Source organism: Cebidichthys violaceus, unplaced genomic scaffold, assembly GCF_023349555.1.
Source record: "Cebidichthys violaceus isolate CVI_PGR_0920_01 unplaced genomic scaffold, fCebVio1.0.p SCAF_54, whole genome shotgun sequence".
Classification (NCBI taxonomy): Eukaryota; Metazoa; Chordata; class Actinopteri; order Perciformes; family Stichaeidae; genus Cebidichthys; species Cebidichthys violaceus.
In genome coordinates this window covers 694,922-716,030 of record NW_027176750.1, presented here as the reverse complement: position 1 = coordinate 716,030, position 21,109 = coordinate 694,922, and the positions used below count along the sequence as shown (strand labels likewise).

Below are 21,109 nucleotides of genomic sequence, written 5' to 3'. Positions count from 1 at the left end.
AACTATAAGTTTCCTCTGAACAGCAACATGAAACTTGTTTTGGGGATTTTTTTTAAATGCATAACAAAGGTAGTTTCATTGTGAGTATAAGATGTGATAGCATCATCCCCGGTTTGAGCACAACTGGGAACTTTTAGTTACATGTCAGCTCTATACTGCAAACTAACTATATAGTAATAATGAAAGTAATAAAAGGGGAAAAAGGCTCCAAAAATATTAGAAAACATAAGCAACACTCACAAGCTTTTAGGTCTTTTTAAAGAGTGTTACTGACAGAACCCATCACTTCATTGAACATTAAAATGTTTTATTCATTTAAATTTAATCATTACATGTAACTCACTGCGTCTTCCGGGCAGGTTTGAGAGTCTGGAGCCGGAGATGAACAACCAGGCGTCCCGAGTTGCCGTGGTGAACCAGGTCGCTAGGCAACTGATCCACTGCGGACATCCCAGTGAGAAGGAGATCAAAAGCCAGCAGGACAAACTCAACACCAGGTAATCTAACTGGGATTAAAGCAGCTCGTATACTGGGATTATCAGATCCTCAACCAATGTTTGAGATCATATCAGTAAATAGACCGGAGTTAAACAATGATTGAAGTTGGAAAAAATGGAAAACTATATTTAGACTTGGAAGGGAATAACTTGTTATTTAGCACTGACTGTAAGATACAATTGTACAGGTAAACATACTGTAATAAAGTGAGACCTGGGTCGTTTAGATAAAGTAATCAAACCTGCGGGTACCTGGTATGTTCTGTTGCTGATGGTGTCTCCGTCCGTCCGTCCAGGTGGAGTCAGTTCAGAGATCTGGTGGACCAGAAGAAGGACAGCCTGAGCTCAGCTCTGGGAGTCCAGAACTACCACCTGGAGTGTAACGAGACCAAGTCCTGGATCAAAGAGAAGACCAAGGTACCAACGGAACAAAAAACGTCTGCTACCGACATGACCCTGAGCACACATACATGATGCACATGTTTTTTGGATTGAGTGTGACTTACACTTTCAGATGATATGGTGTCATCTCTAATAACGATAGCAGTGACAAAATCCCTCAATATCTACTGTTTTGTGTAGATATTAACACTTAAGGCTCAGAATGTCCCCTTCAGCTCTTAAAAATACTTTTATTTCCTGTAATTAAACTCTTTACTAACTCACCCCGTCCCTCCGTCCCTGTCCTCCTGCAGGTGATCGAGTCGACCCAGGAGCTTGGCAACGACCTGGCCGGCGTCATGGCTCTGCAGAGGAAGCTGACGGGGATGGAGCGCGACCTCGCCGCCATCGAAGACAAGCTGGGCGACCTGGGCAAAGAGGCGGACCGCTTGGCCTCAGAGCACCCCGGAGCAGTCCGAGGCCATCAAGGGACGTCTGGACGGGATCACCCGGCGTCTGGACGAGATGAAGGTAGGAGAGTCGCAGAATACCATCAGGAGCACCAGAGTTAAGTCGCTTCTCTCTGAATATCTCACCCCCCTTTCTGTTTCCAGGACACCATGAAGAACCGTGAGGAGTCCCTGGGCGAGGCCAGCAAGCTGCAGCAGTTCCTGCGCGACCTGGACGACTTCCAGTCGTGGCTGTCGAGGACGCAGACGGCCATCGCCTCCGAGGACATGCCCAACACGCTGGTCGAGGCCGAGAAGCTGCTGACCCAGCACGAAAACATCAAGAACGAAATCCGCAACTACGAGGAGGACTACCAGAAGATGCGGGACATGGGCGAGATGGTGACGCAGGGCCAGACGGACCGCGCAGTACATGTTCCTGCGGCAGCGGCTGCAGGCGCTCGACACCGGCTGGAACGAGCTGCACAAGATGTGGGAGAACCGGCAGAACCTGCTGTCCCCAGTCCCACGCTTACCAGCTGTTCCTCAGGGACACCAAGCAGGCCGAGGCCTTCCTCAACAACCAGGTAAACCCGTGATGTCATCAAGCCTGCGCGTCGTCATGTGATCTGACCACGGCGTGAACTGTTCGCTCATCTGTGTTAATACTGACACACACACACACACACACACACACACACACACACACACACACACACACACACACACTCACTGTGATTAGCAGATAAATCTCTGACTGGGGCGTCCATCCAGTCCAGCTTCATGCGTGTTGGACCAGATCTCTCCCTCTCTCTCACACACACACACACACACACACACACACACACACACACACACACACACACACACACACACACACACACACGCCAACCTCACCTGACCTTGTACAGGATTAGCGATTAAAGAAATGGATTGAAGTAGAGAGCTGCAACAATTAGTTGATTAATTGACAAACTGAGAATGAATCAAGACGGATTTCCTGCTGTTCTTTCTGACGTCATTAATAACTGGATATCTTTGTGATTGAAACTGTTTGTCAGACAAAACATGACATTTAAAGTCACGGTGGACATATTTCGGATGGCTTTCTGTCCCCTTTCCTCTTGTCCTTTCGTCCACCTGGACCTGACGTCCTCACTTGAAGGTCCGAGGCTGCCACCAAGTGGTAGAAGTCCTTCATTACAGCAACATGTTGAGACGGTTCTTATTACTTTCTGCATGTTTATAGAACCGTTGCTGATTAACGGGACGCATATTCCAAAGAAAAATACCTTTATTCAAACGCATAAATACTCACAAATTACAGAAAAGATATTTCTACTTTTCATCCAACTCTCAGATGAAAAACCCAAATATTTAGTTAGGACAATGTGACTCCGTCATCATTTCACCACAGTCAAAGAAAAGGAGCTTCATAATTACACATTATTCGTCTTCTACTTTCTAATGTTCCTACCTGTTAACATTTCAGAGAGAGAGAGAGAGAGAGAGAACTTGGGAACGAGTCCTGTGTATCAGTAAAAGGACTCTTTTGTTTTTATCTTAAAATGAAAAAACGTAGAAATTAATTTAAATCTGAACATGTTGCTGTAGTGAAGACCTTCTTCCACTTGATGGCAGCCTCTGACCTGCTTAAAGAGAAAGGTTAGAGAACAAGAGGAGAAGTAATATGTCCACTGTCCACTTTAAGTGTCATGTTTTGTCTGTATATATATATATATATATATATACATATATAATATATATATATATATATATATATATATATATATATATATATATATATATATATATATATATACATATATATATATATATATATATATATATATATATATATTATATATATATAATATATATATATATATATATATGTATATATATGTATATATATATATATATATATATATATATATATATATATATATATATATATATATATATATATATATATATGTATATATATATATATATATATATATATATATATATATATATATATATATATATATACATATATATATATATATATATATATATATATATATATATATACATATATATATATATATATATATATATATATATATATATTTAACCTTTTGCACGTTTATAAGTGTCAACACTTCTACAGTTATGAGGAACATTGTTGGAGGAAACCTGAAAAGACATAGTTAATAAGAAATAACACCTGCTTGACTGTGATTGTTGTTCACATGACGGATAAAGTTTCTGGTGTGTGTTGTGTGTGTGTGTGTGTGTGTGTGTGTGTGTGTGTGTGTGTGTGTGTGTGTGTGTGTGTGTGTGTGTGTGTGTGTGTGTGTGTCTCTGTCTCAGGAGTACGTGCTGGCTCACACTGAGATGCCCACCACTCTGGAGGGGGCCGAGGCCGCCATCAAGAAGCAGGAGGACTTCATGACCACCCTGGACGCCAACGAGGAGAAGATCAGCGGCGTGGTCGACACCGGACGCCGCTTGGTAACAGACGGCAACATCAACGCGGAGCGGACCCAGGAGAAGGTGGACTCCATCGACCAGAGGTGACCGAGATTCTGTTCGTCTGTCTGGGGGATTTCAAGCTCTTTCTTCTTTTCACATGACATTGAGTATTATGTTGTTGTTTACATTCTGATAACTCCATGGTGGTCCTTTTGTTACAGATTTTTTGACTTTTTTTACACATCACAGATGAATATATATATAATGGAAATAATGGTTAGCCGCAGCCATGTATAGGATATTTAATATGTCAGGTTAGTTTAACAGCAGCTTTAAAGGCTACAGAACAAGGCTTTAGACTGTTATAGTAATTCATCTTCAACACCTCCCTTAATTTCCTTCCTTTGAGCAAGGCACTCCAACCCTGCCTGCACCAGACTGGTGACTCAGGCTTTTATTATATCTGGAAGTATAAAAATGTTCTAAACTTACAGGTAGAACTGTGTGTAGGTAGGTACAGAAAAACATATTCTAAAAATATTGATTATTGTCTTACAGACACAAGAAGAACCGAGCGGCTGCCAGCGACCTGCTGTCGAGGCTGAAGGACAACAGAGACCTGCAGAAGTTCCTGCAGGACTGCCAGGAGGTAAACTACAGATACCTTAAATCAAATCAGTGCAGAGAACCTGCAGTGACTCAGTGAGAGATAATCTGCTGCCTGTGTGTCTTCAGCTGTCCCTGTGGATCAATGAGAAGATGCTGACGGCTCAGGACATGTCGTACGACGAGGCCAGGAACCTCCACAGCAAGTGGCTGAAACACCAGGCGTTCATGGCCGAGCTGCAGTCCAACAAGGAGTGGCTGGACAAGATCGACAAGGTGGGAGGGGGAGGAGGCGAGGAAAGGATGGAGGGGGACAGGGAAGACGGTGTTTGCTTTCAGTCAGCTTATTTAGCACAACGGATCTGGTTATTAAACAGCTTCTAACCAAAGATGTCATTTGACATGAGCCATTGATTTTAAATGAGTTTATTACATTATGAATATCATGTACGTTGACCGTCTTCCTTCAAACACAGTCCAGCAGAACCGTCTGCTGTGACAGTTATTGTCGCTGTTTAATCTCAATAAACCCCCTAAATTTGAGCTTCCTCAAAATTAAATAAAAAGTAAATTTCAAAGTCCGGGAAGCTGTTTCTTTATGGATGCACCAAAACACTCTTTGTTCATTTTATCAACAAAACTAGATGCTGTCTCTAGCTAATAAAAGCTGAGTATTAAAAAAACCAGCGCTGTCTTTCAGGACGGGCAGGCGCTGATGGCAGAGAAGCCGGAGACGGAGGCCATGGTGAAAGAGAAGCTGGCGTCCCTGAAGACGATGTGGGAGGACCTCGAGTCGACCACCCAGACGAAGGCCAAGTGTCTGTTCGACGCCAACAAGGCGGAGCTGTTCACCCAGAGCTGCGCCGACCTCGACAAGTGGCTGGGCGGCCTGGACGGACAGCTGCAGTCTGACGACTACGGCAAGGACCTCACCTCCGTCAACATCCTGCTGAAGAAGCAGCAGGTGAGGAGCACATTCACCTGATCGCTACACTTCTTCAGATCTTCGCAGGAGCGTTGACATGAAGGCTGACGAAGCGGATGGCGGCGATGTTTGTGTTTCTAGTTTCTAATGCACAGAAGCTCTTCCTGTGTCAGTTTGACTAAACTTCCTGTAAAGCCTCTCAGTTTGACAGCAGAGTTTCTCTTCCACTTAACACCTTTTATTAAACCAGTAAAAAAAAAAAAAAAGTCTCACAGACAAAACGCTAGACACTGAATGTAAATGAGTTGGTACTAGCTGAGTTTTCTGAAGCGTATCATTCCTGTGTTTTGTCCTTCAGCCTTGCTGTATGTACATAAAAAAAAACATTTGATAGCTTTCCTGTCCATGCTGGTACGACTCCACTGTAAGGGATGGAGAAATAAAATTGTTTTGAGTAGAAAATACTTCTAAAGTCAAGCTGAAGATATGAGGCTTCAGCTGTTTGACTTACACAAATCAACCTTGGTGGAAGAAGAACTCAGAGCACGCTATTGCTAACATGCTAAATTCAGATGGTGAGCATCAACATGTTGGTGTCAGTGCAGCCTCACAGAGCAGTCAGCAGGACTGCAGACTCTAAGTCTTCTGCACAGAGTTCAGCCTGTCAGACGGTCTGTTCTGCTCTTTAAGCTCCAATTAAGCTTCAGAGATCACATAACTTGTCTGATGTGTTCGTTAAGACCCTGACATTGTATTTAATTCAACCTATGCACATATCTGCGCTTCTAAATTAAAATCTTTAATATTGAAACGGACAGTGATTGATGATATCTGAATGCATTCCTGAACTTGGGCTTATTTTTGCAAAAATAATTTCACAATTGTGAAATTAATCATTTTTTTGTTCATTTTTGTGATCCAAAGCTCTTAAATTCCTGAAGGGAAGCTCTTCAGTAAGTTCAAAATGTTTACAGTGATGAAAGGAGAGTGAGTCTTACCCTCCTTTACATAATCCATCCACTGGTGCTCACACACACGCACACACACACACACACAGACACACTTTCATATCCACAAAGTCTTAGCCGTGCGCACACACACACACACACACACTACACTCTCTCTCACACACTCACACAGCAGTTATGTAACCTCTCATTTGATGTGTTACGAGCCCACACTGAGCCTGAGAAATGGTGTGTGTGTGTGTGTGTGTGTGTGTGTGTGTGGTGTGTGTGTGTGTGTGTGTGTGTGTGTGTGTGTGTGTGTGTGTGTGTGTGTGTGTGTGTGTGCGTCTCCACCAGTAGCAGAGACAGAACTTGGAGAGTGTGAATCCGTCTGAAGGATGATGTCGGTATTTTCAGTCTATTAGAGCAGCTTTACTTCTCTTATCATCCATCTCCTCTTGAGAGCTGTGCTGTAATTTCTTTTGTGTGTGTGTGTGTGTGTGCGTATGCATGTGTGTGTGTGTGTGTGTGTGTTGGAGAGAGATCAGTAGCAGAGTGTTTCATCTGTTGTACAGTGAAACAGAGGAGAGAAAGGCTTCCTCTCCTCCTCGTCTTCTTCTCTGCTCTCATTTTATCCCAGACTCCACCTGTTTTTTTGTTGTTTTTTTTTATCTTCCGTTTCAGACTGTTAGTACACTGTCTGGCTGCTGGAACATGATCCTCACTTTGATTTCTATTTTCGTATCAGTGAAATGTTTTTGAGTCAGTTTTTGGAGGTTAACACAGATTTTTATTGAATCGAGGAGAAGATGAGACGAGGCTTCTGACTTCTGAAAATCTTTTATCTTTGTAAAAGCTGTTTTATTTCTCCCTATTTACTTATTTCGTTATCTATTTTTTTCAATGGGGACCAACATTTCAATTTAATTTTAATTTAATGTAGATATTTTTAGCGTTTTCATTTCATTGTGTTTTATTATTAGTGTTATAATTATTTTTATTACAATGTTGTATATCTAAGGACATTTTATCTTCATTTTCTCCTGATTTGCTGAAGCAGAATCTTAACTCGATGTCCACTCGCTAGCTTTTCCTGCAGCTTTCAACATATCACAGTTTGCTCTGTGACAAAAGAGCAACCCTCCTTCAACTGTGAGTCATGGTTTAAAGCTGTGGAAATAGCTAGTTAATGGCCTTTGAGTTGAGATGTATTCTTTAAATGTCACATTTTTCAGCCCTTATTTCTGTGTTTTTACAAACGTACTACGTCTCCGTGTCTGACCTGTCAACCGTCCTCCTGCAGATCCTGGAGAGCCAGGTGGAGGTGCGTCAGAAGGAGGTGGGGGAGCTGCAGGGCCAGTCGCAGGCCCTCAGTCAGGAGGGGAAAGGCTCTGAGGAGGTGGACGGCCAGAGGATCAGCGTGGAGAAGAAGTTCCAGTGCCTCCAGGACCCACTGAAGAAGAGACGAGACAACCTCATGGCCTCCCGCGAGATCCACCAGTTCAACCGGGACGTGGAGGACGAGATCGTAAGTAGAGCAAGAGTGGAAGTAGAGCGCTGACCTTTGACCCACCTGGTACAGGAAGTGAGGTGTGTTTTACTGCTGAGTGGGATCTCATGTCAAATGTTTGATCATCGTTTTGCAGCAATTACTTTCATTTATCAAAAAATGAAACTGTTATAAGAAGTGTTAGGGGAAGTAGTGCTGTTATGTAGTAGTAGTAGTAGTAGTAGTAGTAGTAGTAGTAGTAGTAGTAGTAGTGGTGTAAAATGTATTCTTATTAAAAGCGTCAGAGCTGACACATTGTTCAGATCAGCAGCAGTAGTATTAGTAGTTGTAGTAACATGAGAAGCAGCAGTAATTCTACTTCAGTGGGGATAATGGTAGTATTAGTAGTTGTAGTAACATGAGTAGCAGCAGTAATTCTACTTCATTGGTGATAATGGTAGTATTAGTAGTTGTAGTAACATGAGTAGCAGCAGTAATTCTACTTCAGTGGGGATAATGGTAGTATTAGTAGTTGTAGTAACATGAGTAGCAGCAGTAATTCTACTTCAGTGGGGATAATGGTAGTATTAGTAGTTGTAGTAACATGAGTAGCAGCAGTAATTCTACTTCAGTGGTGATAATGGTAGTATTAGTAGTTGTAGTAACATGAGTAGCAGCAGTAATTCTACTTCATTGGTGATAATGGTAGTATTAGTAGTTGTAGTAACATGAGTAGCAGCAGTAATTCTACTTCAGTGGGGATAATGGTGGTAGTAGTAGTAGTAGTAGTAGTAGTAGTAGTAGTGAACTTCCCTCTCGTCTCCAGCTGTGGGTTGAGGAGAGGATGCCTCTGGCCACATCGACCGACCACGGAAACAACCTGCAGACTGTACAGCTGCTCATCAAGAAGAACCAGGTACACAAACGAACAGCTTCACCTGCTTGTATGCAAGTAAAATAACCACAATATAAAGTAAAGTACATGTTGAATCTACAACCGTTAACTTGGCGTTTGACCCGCTCAGACCCTGCAGAAGGAGATCCAGGGCCATCAGCCGCGCTACGACGACATCTTCGAGCGCAGCCAGCACGTCCTGAGGGAGAACAGCCCGACGGCCGAGCTGATTCGCCAGCGCCTCGCCGAGCTCCAGTCGCTGTGGGAGCAGATCAGGAAGGAGACGGAGAAGCGCCACACCCGCCTCAGCGAGGCCCACGAGGCCCAGCAGTACTACTTTGACGCCGCCGAGGCCGAGGCCTGGATGAGCGAACAGGAGCTCTACATGATGTCAGAGGAGAAGGCCAAGGTGAGGGCAAATGAAAAAATTCAATATTTAATCATATTGGAATAATTAAAAGGAAAGTCAGCGAATCTTCACATCTGAGAAGTTAGAAACATATTTTTACATGAAAAATTACTAAAATATTTATCAATAATATTGCCAATTAATTCATTGTTTAAACTGTACTTAAATATTATCAAAGCATCATATTTTACCAGTACTGCATATGTTTTGTGTGTAAAAATCTTCACTTAACTTATGTTGTCAGACAATAAAAAGTACAATATTTCCTTCTGAGATATAGTGGTGTAGACGTAGAAGCTGGCCTGAAAATAAAATAGTCAATAAAAGTAGAACCTCAAATACTGTACTTAAGTACACTATTTAACGTAATGTACTTATTTAAATTCACGCTCTGATGTTGTGATTAATAAACACACTAAACAGAAAAGACTCTCTGAAGATATTATTCATTCCTTTTTCTATCTTGAACAAGATAATAATTGTAACCCATAAGTTACTGTCTTGAAAAGAAATGAGAAAAACCTGAGACAAGAAATCTGAAATGTCCCAAAACAGCCTCCGTACAAAGAATAAACCCTTTTATATTAACTGTGGGTAACAACCTAACTTAACCCTTCTTTTTTCACTACATCAGATTAGTGTTAGTGACATCACAGCCTCACTTGAATGACTCTATTGAAGTCTTATCGTTATCTGTTTAGAGCTGATGAGGTTTGGGTTAAACAGACTCTGATAAAAAGTATTATTTAACACACGCATCACATTGTTGTCTTCAGGCTCTCTCCTCTGTGGCTCAAACACTTCCTGTTTCTTTGTTGTAGTTTTGGTTCAGTTCCTCAGTTTCTTCATTTTCTATTAGTTTGGTTAGTTGCTGTTGGTTTGCTGTTTCTGCCGGTCAGTACACGTTTGATACTCTGATTAAAAAACTCTGTTAAACTTATGGAAAAGATTCTCACTGAGTACGAGAGATGGTTTCAGTTCTGTTCTGTTTTAATTTGATCTGAGAGGTTTTTAGTTTGTGTTCCAGTTGTATACTGCAGCGTTTGTCTCACACTTATAGCTTTTAACGGTTAAACCTTTCAGAAAGGTTACACCAGAACATCTAACTGCTTTTCCAGCTCTCATTTTTTTTCAACTTTGAAGACCAAAATAACAAGATGAATCTCCGTGTGTCTCTCAGGACGAGCAGAGTTCGGTGGCCATGCTGAAGAAGCACCAGATCCTGGAGCAGGCGGTGGAGGATTACGCCGACACCGTCCACCAGCTGTCCGGCACCAGCCGGGGCCTGGTGGCCGCCGAGCACCCCGACAGGTGAGGGCGGGGGAGGGGGGAGGGGGGTCACAGGTCAAGGATCCAGGTTTAGTTTTACCTTCAAGCAGAAAGCTTTTTTACATTTTGAAAATGTTGCAGAAGGCAACGAAGAGACAAATAAATGAAAGTAGAAAATAAGAACACAGGAAGGAGACGAGGAATGAAAGAGTGAAGAGAGAGATATAGATTAAGGAAAGGAGGTCAAAGGAAGGAGAAACAAGACGGAACAAAGGGAGATTGAAGAGAGGAAGCAGAAAGACGGTAATAAACCGTAATAACTGATTTTCTGTCGTCCTCTTCGTCGTGCAGCGAGCGAATCGGCATGCGTCAGTCTCAGGTGGACAAGCTGTACGCCGGGCTGAAGGACTTGTCGGAGGAGCGTCGGGGGAAGCTGGACGAGCGCCTGCGTCTCTTCCAGCTGAACCGGGAGGTGGACGACCTGGAGCAGTGGATCGCTGAGAGGGAGGTGGTGGCCGGATCCCACGAGCTGGGACAGGACTACGAGCACGTCACCGTAAGTCCAAAACGTGTTTGATCACACTGTCGGGATTAGTGTTGGGGATTATTTAAACAGTGAAAGTTGGTTTTGCGGTAATTTATTTTGGAGGATGTATTTGGTAACAAAGAGTTGGATGAGTGGCCCTTAAAGCAGCTGATATTAGTGTATGGCAGACATATTATCGTTGGTGTTTATGTCAACCATTACAATAAATGTAAAATATATGTTTGAGGCCATTTAGAAACAGTTTCTCCGTTACATTTTGTCCACCAAAGAGAAGTTTATTTCTACACTGCAGAACGTTCCATTTAGTTTCATAATGTGTCTTGGAATTATTTGAAATTTGTATTTTAAGGAATCCTAATCAAAATAGTTTGTATATGTTAAAAATAGTTCTATTTCTTGATCACATCCAAACGGTAAATCTTAACTTTCTTCCTTCTTCAGATGCTGCAGGAGCGCTTCAGAGAATTTGCCCGCGACACCGGGAACATCGGCCAGGAGCGCGTGGACACCGTGAACCGGCAGGCGGACGAGCTGATCAACACCGGCCACGGCGACGCCGCCACCATCGCGGAGTGGAAGGACGGCCTGAACGAGGCCTGGGCCGACCTGCTGGAGCTCATCGACACCCGGACGCAGATCCTCGCCGCCTCCTTTGAACTCCACAAGTTCTACCACGACGCCAAGGAGATCCTCAACCGCATCCTGGACAAACACAAGAAGCTGCCGGAGGAGCTCGGCCGCGACCAGAACACAGTGGAGACCCTGCAGAGGATGCACACCACCTTCGAACACGACATCCAGGCACTGGGAACACAGGTACAGGAGCTATATTTAAGACTGGTTAGGAGACATGAAGAACCTGGAACACACTCAGTCCATAGCTGCTCACTAGTGGAGGGATTTTGTTCTGGGGCTGCTTTTCAAGGTTTTACCTTTTTTGTTCCAATAATGTGAATCTTACACAAAGCCAGCTCCAAAAAGAAACTGTTTTCCCAGTTTGACGTAGAAGAAAAGCCAGTACTTCATTGGAAGTACTAGTTTTTAGTAAAATCTCAAGTAAACATAACGTGAGAAATGCTGAGAACTTTATGGGACGTTCTCATGGCCTTCTCAGCTCGTGACACTGAAGCTGTCTCGCGTGATCCGCATGCTTCTGGTACTGATGTTTAAACTGTTCCGTGTGTTCTCAACCAACCTGAACCTCCTCATCCTCCTCTTTCGCTTTCAGGTGCGGCAGCTTCAGGAGGACGCCGTTCGTCTGCAGTCCGCTTACGCCGGAGATAAAGCTGACGACATTCAGAAGAGAGAAGGAGAGGTGAGCTTCAGCGTCGGGCAGCCGCGAAACAGAAACCGCATCAGGACTCGACCCACTTCACTTTGAGTTCACTTCAGTAAATCTAAATCTCGGATGTAGAAACGTTTTTGATTCATCTATCTATAGCTTACATTTAAACATAATAGAAAAACCGGCTTCTCTTACTGATTGAATTGAAAGTGAACTGGACCCTGCACTCGTGGTAATGAAGTGACTGTAAAAGCCTCTGTTCCTCATGCATGCCGCACTGCTGCTGCACTAACTTTGCACTGTTCCTCCGCCCTGAAGTGATCCGTTTGAAAAATGAAGAACCATAATTTATAGATGGAGTTAAATTTCCCCCGAGAGAAGAATCTGGAATAAGATGAAGAAAAAGCTTGTGTGAGGTTGATAAAAGAGGACAAAACACGTAGCACTGTTCTTCAGATCGTCATTTTATTCATGATCTCACTACAATCAGTAGATTATAGACGCATAATGAAGCCTTACAGGGCGTGGTCAAAATACAGGAACACCATGATTTATTTTTGTTCATGGTTTTCTACACAGAGGGAACATTAGTGGTCTTATGCAGTTTTTTTCTAAAACCTCTAGTTGAAAGGTGATTTTTCTCAACCTTTAAGGTTTGATTATAATTAAGTATAAAGAGTAAATATTGTGAAGAATGAGATTGTAAAACTGCTGAGCCGGTCTGAATGTGTTTATCATCCATCACCCAGGATATAATTAGTCTAGCTTAGCACAAAGACAGTAAGATTGTAGGAAACAGCTAGCCTAGCTCCATTCAAAGTGTTTGAATCAGGCAAACTCTTCTGCATCATCAAAATATGTTCCATGGGAAAACTGATGCAAAGCAGTTGCACTGTTGGACCCTTTTTTTTTTGAGAATTAATTCAGAAGCTCGTTCTTCTGCACGAAGTCTGTAAAGCTGGATTTATAGTCAAACAAACTCCAACCGGCATCAGAAACATGTCAGGAAAAACACAAGCCTAGTGGTCGGTTGTTGCGGTGATGCTAGAACAACTTTGCTGCAGTGCTGTGTTCTTTCCATATTATTTTAGTACGTGGCAATCGTATTTCCTTAAGTAGTGTAAATCCAGCTCAACCTGTCAGTGTGCGAAACATGCAACCCTTCTACAACATGACAGCACGACAGCTGTTAGTTTAACGAAATGTAACGTTCTCAAACCAAACATCTGTCTTTATTCCATGCATTTCTTTTAGAAATATGTCTGCTACAAGTGTCTTCATCCAAAGCTGTTTTTGCCTAATGAAATGGCCGTTCACGGGATTTTCCAAACTCATAAACTCTACATCTGAAACGGACATTTCTAGAAAGTGTCGGTGAACAATAATAACCTAAGATTCAAGTGGAATTTGACTTCAGTACCACAATGACGTGTCCGAGCTCCTGAGTGTTTTTGATGGCGTTGTGTTTTGACCATTCCCTGTATGTCCATTTCCCTGCATATCCTCTCTGTCCACCCAGAAGAGAAAGGGAGAGGTGAGACTCTGTTTACCAAAAACATTGGCTTTGCATCAGTGTTCATTTTGGCTGCAGTTCTAGACTTTCTTTTAATATTTCGACTAAAATGTTGATTCATTTTAGTGACATTTTAGTCGTTTTGATGCCGTTTAGTTCCGGCCCAGTCTTTTTATTACAGACCTGGTGATTTGCAAATCCTCGTACAGTTTGTTTTAGATCTTTCCTAGATCGCTGTGTGGGTGGATTTTTGCACAGAAGTCAACACGACCTCATTACAAAGGTTTTTTTATTGACTTACCTGGTGCTGAATGAGTACCATCAAGCTGTAAACTCCACCCACCTGTGTCTCTGAGGAGGTTAAAACAAACACTACTAGTAGTTTGTAAATATGGTTTGGTTCTGGTTAGTCAGTGAAAACAAAAACAAAAAAAATTGGAGGCCTTAAGCATCTAGCTTGTCTCAAAATACATTTTATAATTTAATTAAATATTTTTAATATTTCATGGCTGCACGCATTGGTGCAATCAAATGTTTTTGTTTCGCATTTGCTTAAATATAGTTGCTTCTTAGCCCAGCAAAATGTCGCTTTTAGTCCCCTGCAGCCGCGTTTCCACCAACAACGTTTCTCAGTGTCAGATGGGTCTGTGGCTGAAAATGTAACAGAGCGGAGTGAAAAGATTCTGTACAAGTCTGGAAAAGATTATCTATTTTTTGTACGCAATCAGCAAGGTCGAAGATAAATATAGATTTTCGTTCTGCAGACATTTGCAACTAAAACAAAGTGAGAAAATACAAAAAGCAACGGGTAGCTTTGCCTCGTGACGCTCACATGCTTTGACTTGTGTTTGACCGCTAGATGAGGTTTAATTCTTCTGTGTTGTGTTGCAGCGATGCAGTCAGTCCGTCACACTTTGCTTTTTTAATTCTCTGACTTGCGGTCAGAGATGCATTTCAGCTGCAAATGTCTGCACAAAGTGAAAGTGTATGCTAACTTGTTGTCAGTATCTATTACGAAAGAACGCAACAAATCGCAAGGAATGAGGAAATCAGCCACTGCTGCGCTGAAACTTTCTTCATCTGCAATGAGCGCTAGACGTTAGCTTAAGCTACTTCACCACATTGATGAGTTTGAACTTATTTGTTCATCACCGAGCCATCTGATCGAGTGTTACAAAATATCTAGTAGCTGGCTAACCATAGTGTCTGTGAACAATCCCCACTGTCTGGTTGTCATCCTCATTTAGCTGCTAGAAGCTAGCATTAGCATGCTAACAGATTAATATGGATACTGTTTAGCTTGCTAGTTAGCACAGGTTAATGTCTACTGGTCACCTTGACTGAGAACATAACTGTGAGCCGATGTGATCTATACATGGACAGCAAGCTGCTTCAGCTCACGGGTCGGCCATTACTCGTTGGAGCGGCGGTACGATCCCTCAAAAAACACTTCACCACTTATTGCTTATTTAGTTAGTTGCGTCCAAATCTGCAAAATAGTGCTTGTGCAAACATATTTGATTTATGGGCGCTAAATAATCCTGGAACAGCTGACGACCCTGGCAATAACTGTTCATTTTCAGTGCTTTGTTAGATCTAAATTAAAGTATCCATGTAGTGCCAACTGATTATGGAGCGCTCAGACTGAGCACTGAACAGGTGGAGATGCCAGCAAACATAATCCACTGAAAACATAGAGGCAGGGATTGGCTATGAGGATAAAGTCCTCTCTCACGGTATGTTTAATTCCATGTTACGAGGAGAAATTGTTAATGGATAAAACAAAATGGCTGTTTTTTGCCCTGCTGACTGATGTGCAACATTGCTTACAATGACCCAATACATCCAGAGATACTAAGAGGAGAGCTGTGTTGCCACGTTGACGCTGCAGTCTGCACATATGAATGCATTGTTTTGCTTTAATGCTATTTATTTATGTATTTCCCCGGGCTGCTGTGCTCCCCTGCAGCTCCCTGGTGATGCTGCTGAACATGTGCAAGACTGTGCGACCGTTAGTGCACCAGTAGTAATAGTGTGTTTTCAGTTTATACAAACGGAACCCAGTAATGAATTGGGTTTATGATAAATAGTGAAGCATTATGCGGCGTTCTCTGCTGATCAGAGTGAACCTCTTCTCTAAAACACATGATTCTCAGATGCTTCTTCATAATGGAGGGAGTGTTTCAGATCATGTGTGTTAGAGGATCTCGGCCTCTGGGCTCTCTGGTCTGAACTCTGTTGTTTGTCATGTCCCCCCCCCTCAGGTCCTTGAGGCCTGGAAGAACCTGCTGGAGGCGGCGGAGGGCCGTCGGGTGAAGCTGGTGGAAACTGGAGACAAGTTCCGCTTCTTCAGCATGGTGCGCGACCTGATGCTGTGGATGGAGGACGTCATCCGCCTGATCGAGGCCCAGGAGAAGCCCAGGTAAGAACACCAGCTTACCGCTGAGGAGTCGGTGTTTAGTTCCCTCTGTTCATCTTCAGTATTTCACTTCCGATGGAAATTATCTCTGGTTTTCAGGGACGTGTCGTCGGTGGAGCTGCTGATGAACAACCACCAGGGCATCAAGGCGGAGATCGACGCCCGAAACGACAGCTTCACAGCCTGCATCGAGCTGGGCAAAGCCCTGCTGGCCAGGAAGCACTACGCTTCAGAGGAGGTAAAGACACCTTCATTTAAACAGGTTTATGATAAACATCCTTCATGCTAAACCAACGCAACTGTTTTTTAAAAGTTTTTTTTATTTGAATCTGCTGTGTTCTGTCAGAAGGCAGTAGAATTTGCTTTAAGATTTAGTTCTCACCTTTGTTTTAGATGCTCATGATGATTGTGTTTGTCTTCAAACCGCATGAATATGTTTGCAATTCTTCTTTTTTTCTCGCCTCAGATTAAAGAAAAGTTGTTACAGTTGACGGACAAGAGGAAAGACATGATCGACAAGTGGGAGGACAGATGGGAGTGGCTGAGACTGGGTAAGGTGTTTAATCCAGTGAGTCAGACAGTTCCTCATTTAGTCGAGGCTCATGTTGACAGACGGCACATTGACTGACTTAGCTGAATAAATCCAAGTGTAACACGGAAATGTGCGCGTTCAGTCCTGGAGGTGCACCAGTTCTCCCGGGACGCAGGTGTGGCCGAGGCGTGGCTGCTGGGTCAGGATCCCTACCTGTCCAGCAGGGAGATTGGCCAGAGCGTGGACGAGGTGGAGAAGCTCATCAAACGCCACGAGGCCTTCGAGAAGTCGGCCGCCACCTGGGAGGAACGCTTCTCCGCTCTGGAGAGGCTGACCACGGTGAGACACACACACACACACACACACACACACACACACACACACACACACACACACACACACACACACACACACACACACACTCAGGAGCCATGCTGAAGTTTAAAAAAAGACCTCCCCCAAAAAAATTATGACGCGGGAATATTTTCATATAGTTACCCCAAAACTCTTGTGTTCGTAGAAGTCATAGATAACATAAGTCTTAGATTCACCAAACATCATTTTGCATAATCATCACCCCTAAAGTTGTCTTACAATAATAAACGCTGTCTACTGACTTACTCTACAGTATGAATTGCTGTGTCGAAATATGCCAGTAAAAATAATAAAATCTAATAAACCTCTCAGTAAATTGGCCGCCATGATGGCGATTATCAAATGAACCAGTTACTGATTTTGCATTCATTAAGTTTGTTTTAATTAAACTGTTAATCATTTAAGATCAAAATTAGCAGAGATTAAGGGACTATGAATAATGAATTAAATGAGAGACATTAGACCCGTACATGGCTCATAAGATACGTCTGGACGACTCCTGATTTCTGTTTGTACCAAAGAAAAAAATAATAAAGCGAGATATTGGTGAATGCCACGTAGGGAGGAATCCGTTTGTTCGAGTGGTTCTCGCATTAAGCTCAATGCGTTTGTGTCCAGATGGAGTTATTGGAAGTGCGAAGAATGCAAGAGGAAGAAGAGAAGAGAAGACATCCCCCGCCCACTGAGGCTCAGCCCAGCGACGCTGCAGCTCAGCACAGGTGAGAGAGTGTGTGTTTGTGCGTCAACTGTGTGTTATTCCACACTTTTTTCATTTTATCTCCGTTTTATATCATTGGAAATTCAATGAAATAAAAGGCTGATTTACTTCTTCTCTTGTGGGCCTTTTCATCAGGAGTAACTGCTGTGAGTTTCACTTCTGTCAGTTGCAAGTTGTTCTTCTTTCATATTTGAAAACAACCTTTCTCTACAGATTTTTGATACTTTAGTAAAAATGAAAACAAAACCCATCGGAGAGGGAAATGGGTGCATATGAGAAGAAAGTTCATGACCTCATCGCAATAAATCATATTTAAACTTTTCATATGAGCAAACAATGATGGATCGGTCAATAGCAAAAGCAGTGGTCAGTCGCAGCTGTTCATCAGTGTGAAATCCATCACGCGTGAGTCTAACTCTTTGTGTGCTTTGTGTGTTTGCAGGGAGGGTGAGCCGGTGTCTCAGAACGGGCTGCCGTCTGACCAGGAGTCTCCCAGGGTTAGTTACCGCTCACCTGCCTACCAGCAATACAGCAGCACCCTGCAGGGCCGCAGGGCCACGGCCGCACCCTGACACACACACACATGCTAATAATGTGTACATTCAACATACTTGAATATGACCTCATGCACATGAAACATCCCAAAACGCACCTTTGACCTCAATCAGAAATTTCCTAGACCAGGTGTGTTGTATCCCTCCTCTTCCTTACACACTCCTGGGATCCACACATTCATGTTCCTGTATGTATCACTTTGTCTATTTATTGTTTGCTTCTCCTCCTTACTGATTAATATTCTTAATATCTAAGTGTAATACGTTTAACTTTACAGCTGTCACATGCATCATTTTAATCTTTGTTTTGAGATATAAGTATAATTGCTTTTTAACAAAATGAGATCCTCCATCTTTAAGAGGTCTTAAAATCTCCTCTAAAAACCTCTTTATCAAGAGGAACAGTGGACAGGAAGCAGTGGGACTGATGGGAAATGTAGTCTTGATTTGGAGACACTCCAACACTAAGAGTACCACTAGTGTGAGAGGACCAATCAGCCTCACAACCAGTAATTTAATGTGAACATTTTGATTATTAAAACATATTGGGTTAAAGCAATAATTATACAGATTTAAGAGTGTAACTGCAGATTGTGTTAAAAGGCTTCCATTTGTTTTTATTTAGTGCTTCTGTTTAAATGCATCACTCATGATTCTAGTTTCAAGTTATTTATTATCATATGCATCATATGCAAAGATAACAGAAAAAAAAGTCATTGGCAATGAAAATCTTAGATCTCAGGCTCATTTACAACACCAAAAAATATTTGGAACGTAAGACATAAAATAGTGCGTTGTCGAAATGATACCGTCTGAAACCTGTAAAAGAACGCGGTCACACTTTGCTTTATAACATTTAGGGCTGAAGGAGAAACTTCTGCAGAAAAGAACTGTCAGGAAACTAAGTTGTCTTAGCTTTGTCTGTCGGGGGAAAACATTTATTTTAACATATTTCTCAATCAAATATGTCAAGTTCTTCTCAGTTCCTTAAAAGTACCCAACATTACTTTTTGTACTTAATTAGTTCAAAGAATGAATTTAGAAAGAGACATGATGGACAACAGTAAAACTTGTAATCGTGCTAGTCTCTACTCTTTAAACCAGAGTAGCAGTACATGAGTAATGTAAACAGAAAGTAATTGTAGTGTTTTAAACATTTAAATGTTTGCATTTTGAGACATTAAGCAAAAAAAAAAAAAAAAGGATGCTTCTCCTTTTGGTATGAGTGTGACTGCATACATGGTGAATGGGACCACAAAACACACACACACACACACACACACACACACACACACACACACACACACACACAACAAGCCCCTCTTGTGTTTCTATCCATCCCTCCCCTCATTTTTTCTTTCTCGTTCCTCCCTTCTCCCCTCTGTCTCTCTCAGCGTGACACTCCTGCCGTCCTCTCCCCTCAACTGTTAATGTTGCTGCTACTTTATGTTGTCATTTATAAACTCACCCTCTGGAATATGAACACCTGAGAGGTCCACAAACAAACTACACAGACCTCACTCCATAATTTGCATTTAAAGCCTCAAACGGGGATTTACAAATCTATTAATACTAGATTTCTGGGCATTTGTAGTATTTTTATAGATTATATTTATACCAGAATGTAAATGATAGCGTCATCTGCATAATGTTGTATACGATAATGAAACTTAACGTTAAATGACAGATGAAATATAAAGCATGCATTCATCAGTGATAATAAATCAACAAAAACATTGTGGTACATTCTCCGAAATATATTTAGGTAAATTATGTCTTACTCTTATTGTCTTAAAATAAAGGATTTTAAGCTGCAATAAGTTTAGTTTGATCATTAACATTTCATATTGCGTAAATGCGATCAAACACAGATATGAGGAGTTACATTTAAAAATGCTACTTTACATTGTTTTAGGAGAGAACCCTTTTCTAGACATATTGTCCAGAAATGTATTCTAAAAACTACAATACAATTCTTTCTGCAGACTGATAGTTGTAGAAAGTTACTTAAAAAGCTACTTTTAAAAAAAGAACTCTTACTGTATCTACCTGCCCCATGTGTGTCTACATCCCACAACCCAAATTCACCATCTCCATATGTATTTTTTTCATAGAGTGCAGTATGTGTACCACCACGTCTTCCATTACACATACAACATAGTCCTCTATGTAAAGTACCATTCAGTTAACAGCGCATGCATTTCTTCATGTAAAGCTGCTCTGAATGTGATTCACTTTTTAAACCCGATTATAGAAGTGTGTGTAGATGATAATCACAGTTTACTTAATATTTATTTAAGTAAACATTAATAGTTAAATAGTTGCATTCACAACTTTTCAAACCCAAAATAGTATCATGACAAGCATAACTAATTTAAAAGGAAAAACGTTTTTCTTCTTTCACAACTCCCCGCTCTGCATCTACCACCTATTACTTTAACATTATTCACTATTGTATAGTAAAAAAGGCAAATCAATAATGCACATTCTAATTTGTATTCCAAGTTTCATATAGAATCATTTTGACATGCTGTTTAGCAAGTTGCATGATCCCTGGATCATTCAGACCAATTAATAATTTGTAATTAGAAAACAATATTTTTCTCATTCTAGAACAAACATGTCATCTTTTATTCATATACAAGCATTTAGACATATCCCATGGTGTGTGTGTGTGTGTGTGTGTGTGTGTGTGTGTGTGTGTGTGTGTGTGTGTGTGTGTGTGTGTGTGTGTGTGTGTGTGTGTGTGTGTGTGTGTGTGTGTGTGTGCGCGCGCGCGCATACCTACTCCATCCTCATTATATGCACTCAGTTAAGATCTTTTGTCTCTGTGACACTG

At 41.8% G+C, this 21,109-nt stretch overlaps 1 protein-coding gene across 1 annotated transcript in view; it reads left to right on the top strand.

The window, feature by feature from the left end:
- LOC137888427 (spectrin beta chain, non-erythrocytic 1-like) overlaps positions 1-21,109 on the top strand; it is a 64,233-nt gene that overhangs the window by 35,471 nt on the left and 7,653 nt on the right. Inside the window, 24 exon segments of the mRNA XM_068731813.1 lie at positions 360-497; positions 794-914; positions 1,193-1,342; positions 1,344-1,409; positions 1,493-1,749; positions 1,751-1,847; positions 1,849-1,914; positions 3,686-3,888; positions 4,346-4,436; positions 4,523-4,669; positions 5,094-5,357; positions 7,569-7,793; positions 8,581-8,670; positions 8,780-9,058; positions 10,239-10,369; positions 10,679-10,883; positions 11,316-11,690; positions 12,103-12,189; positions 15,937-16,094; positions 16,191-16,329; positions 16,558-16,642; positions 16,766-16,962; positions 17,617-17,717; positions 18,159-18,213. Of these exon segments, the coding sequence (XP_068587914.1) occupies positions 360-497; positions 794-914; positions 1,193-1,342; positions 1,344-1,409; positions 1,493-1,749; positions 1,751-1,847; positions 1,849-1,914; positions 3,686-3,888; positions 4,346-4,436; positions 4,523-4,669; positions 5,094-5,357; positions 7,569-7,793; positions 8,581-8,670; positions 8,780-9,058; positions 10,239-10,369; positions 10,679-10,883; positions 11,316-11,690; positions 12,103-12,189; positions 15,937-16,094; positions 16,191-16,329; positions 16,558-16,642; positions 16,766-16,962; positions 17,617-17,717; positions 18,159-18,213 (3,727 nt within the window).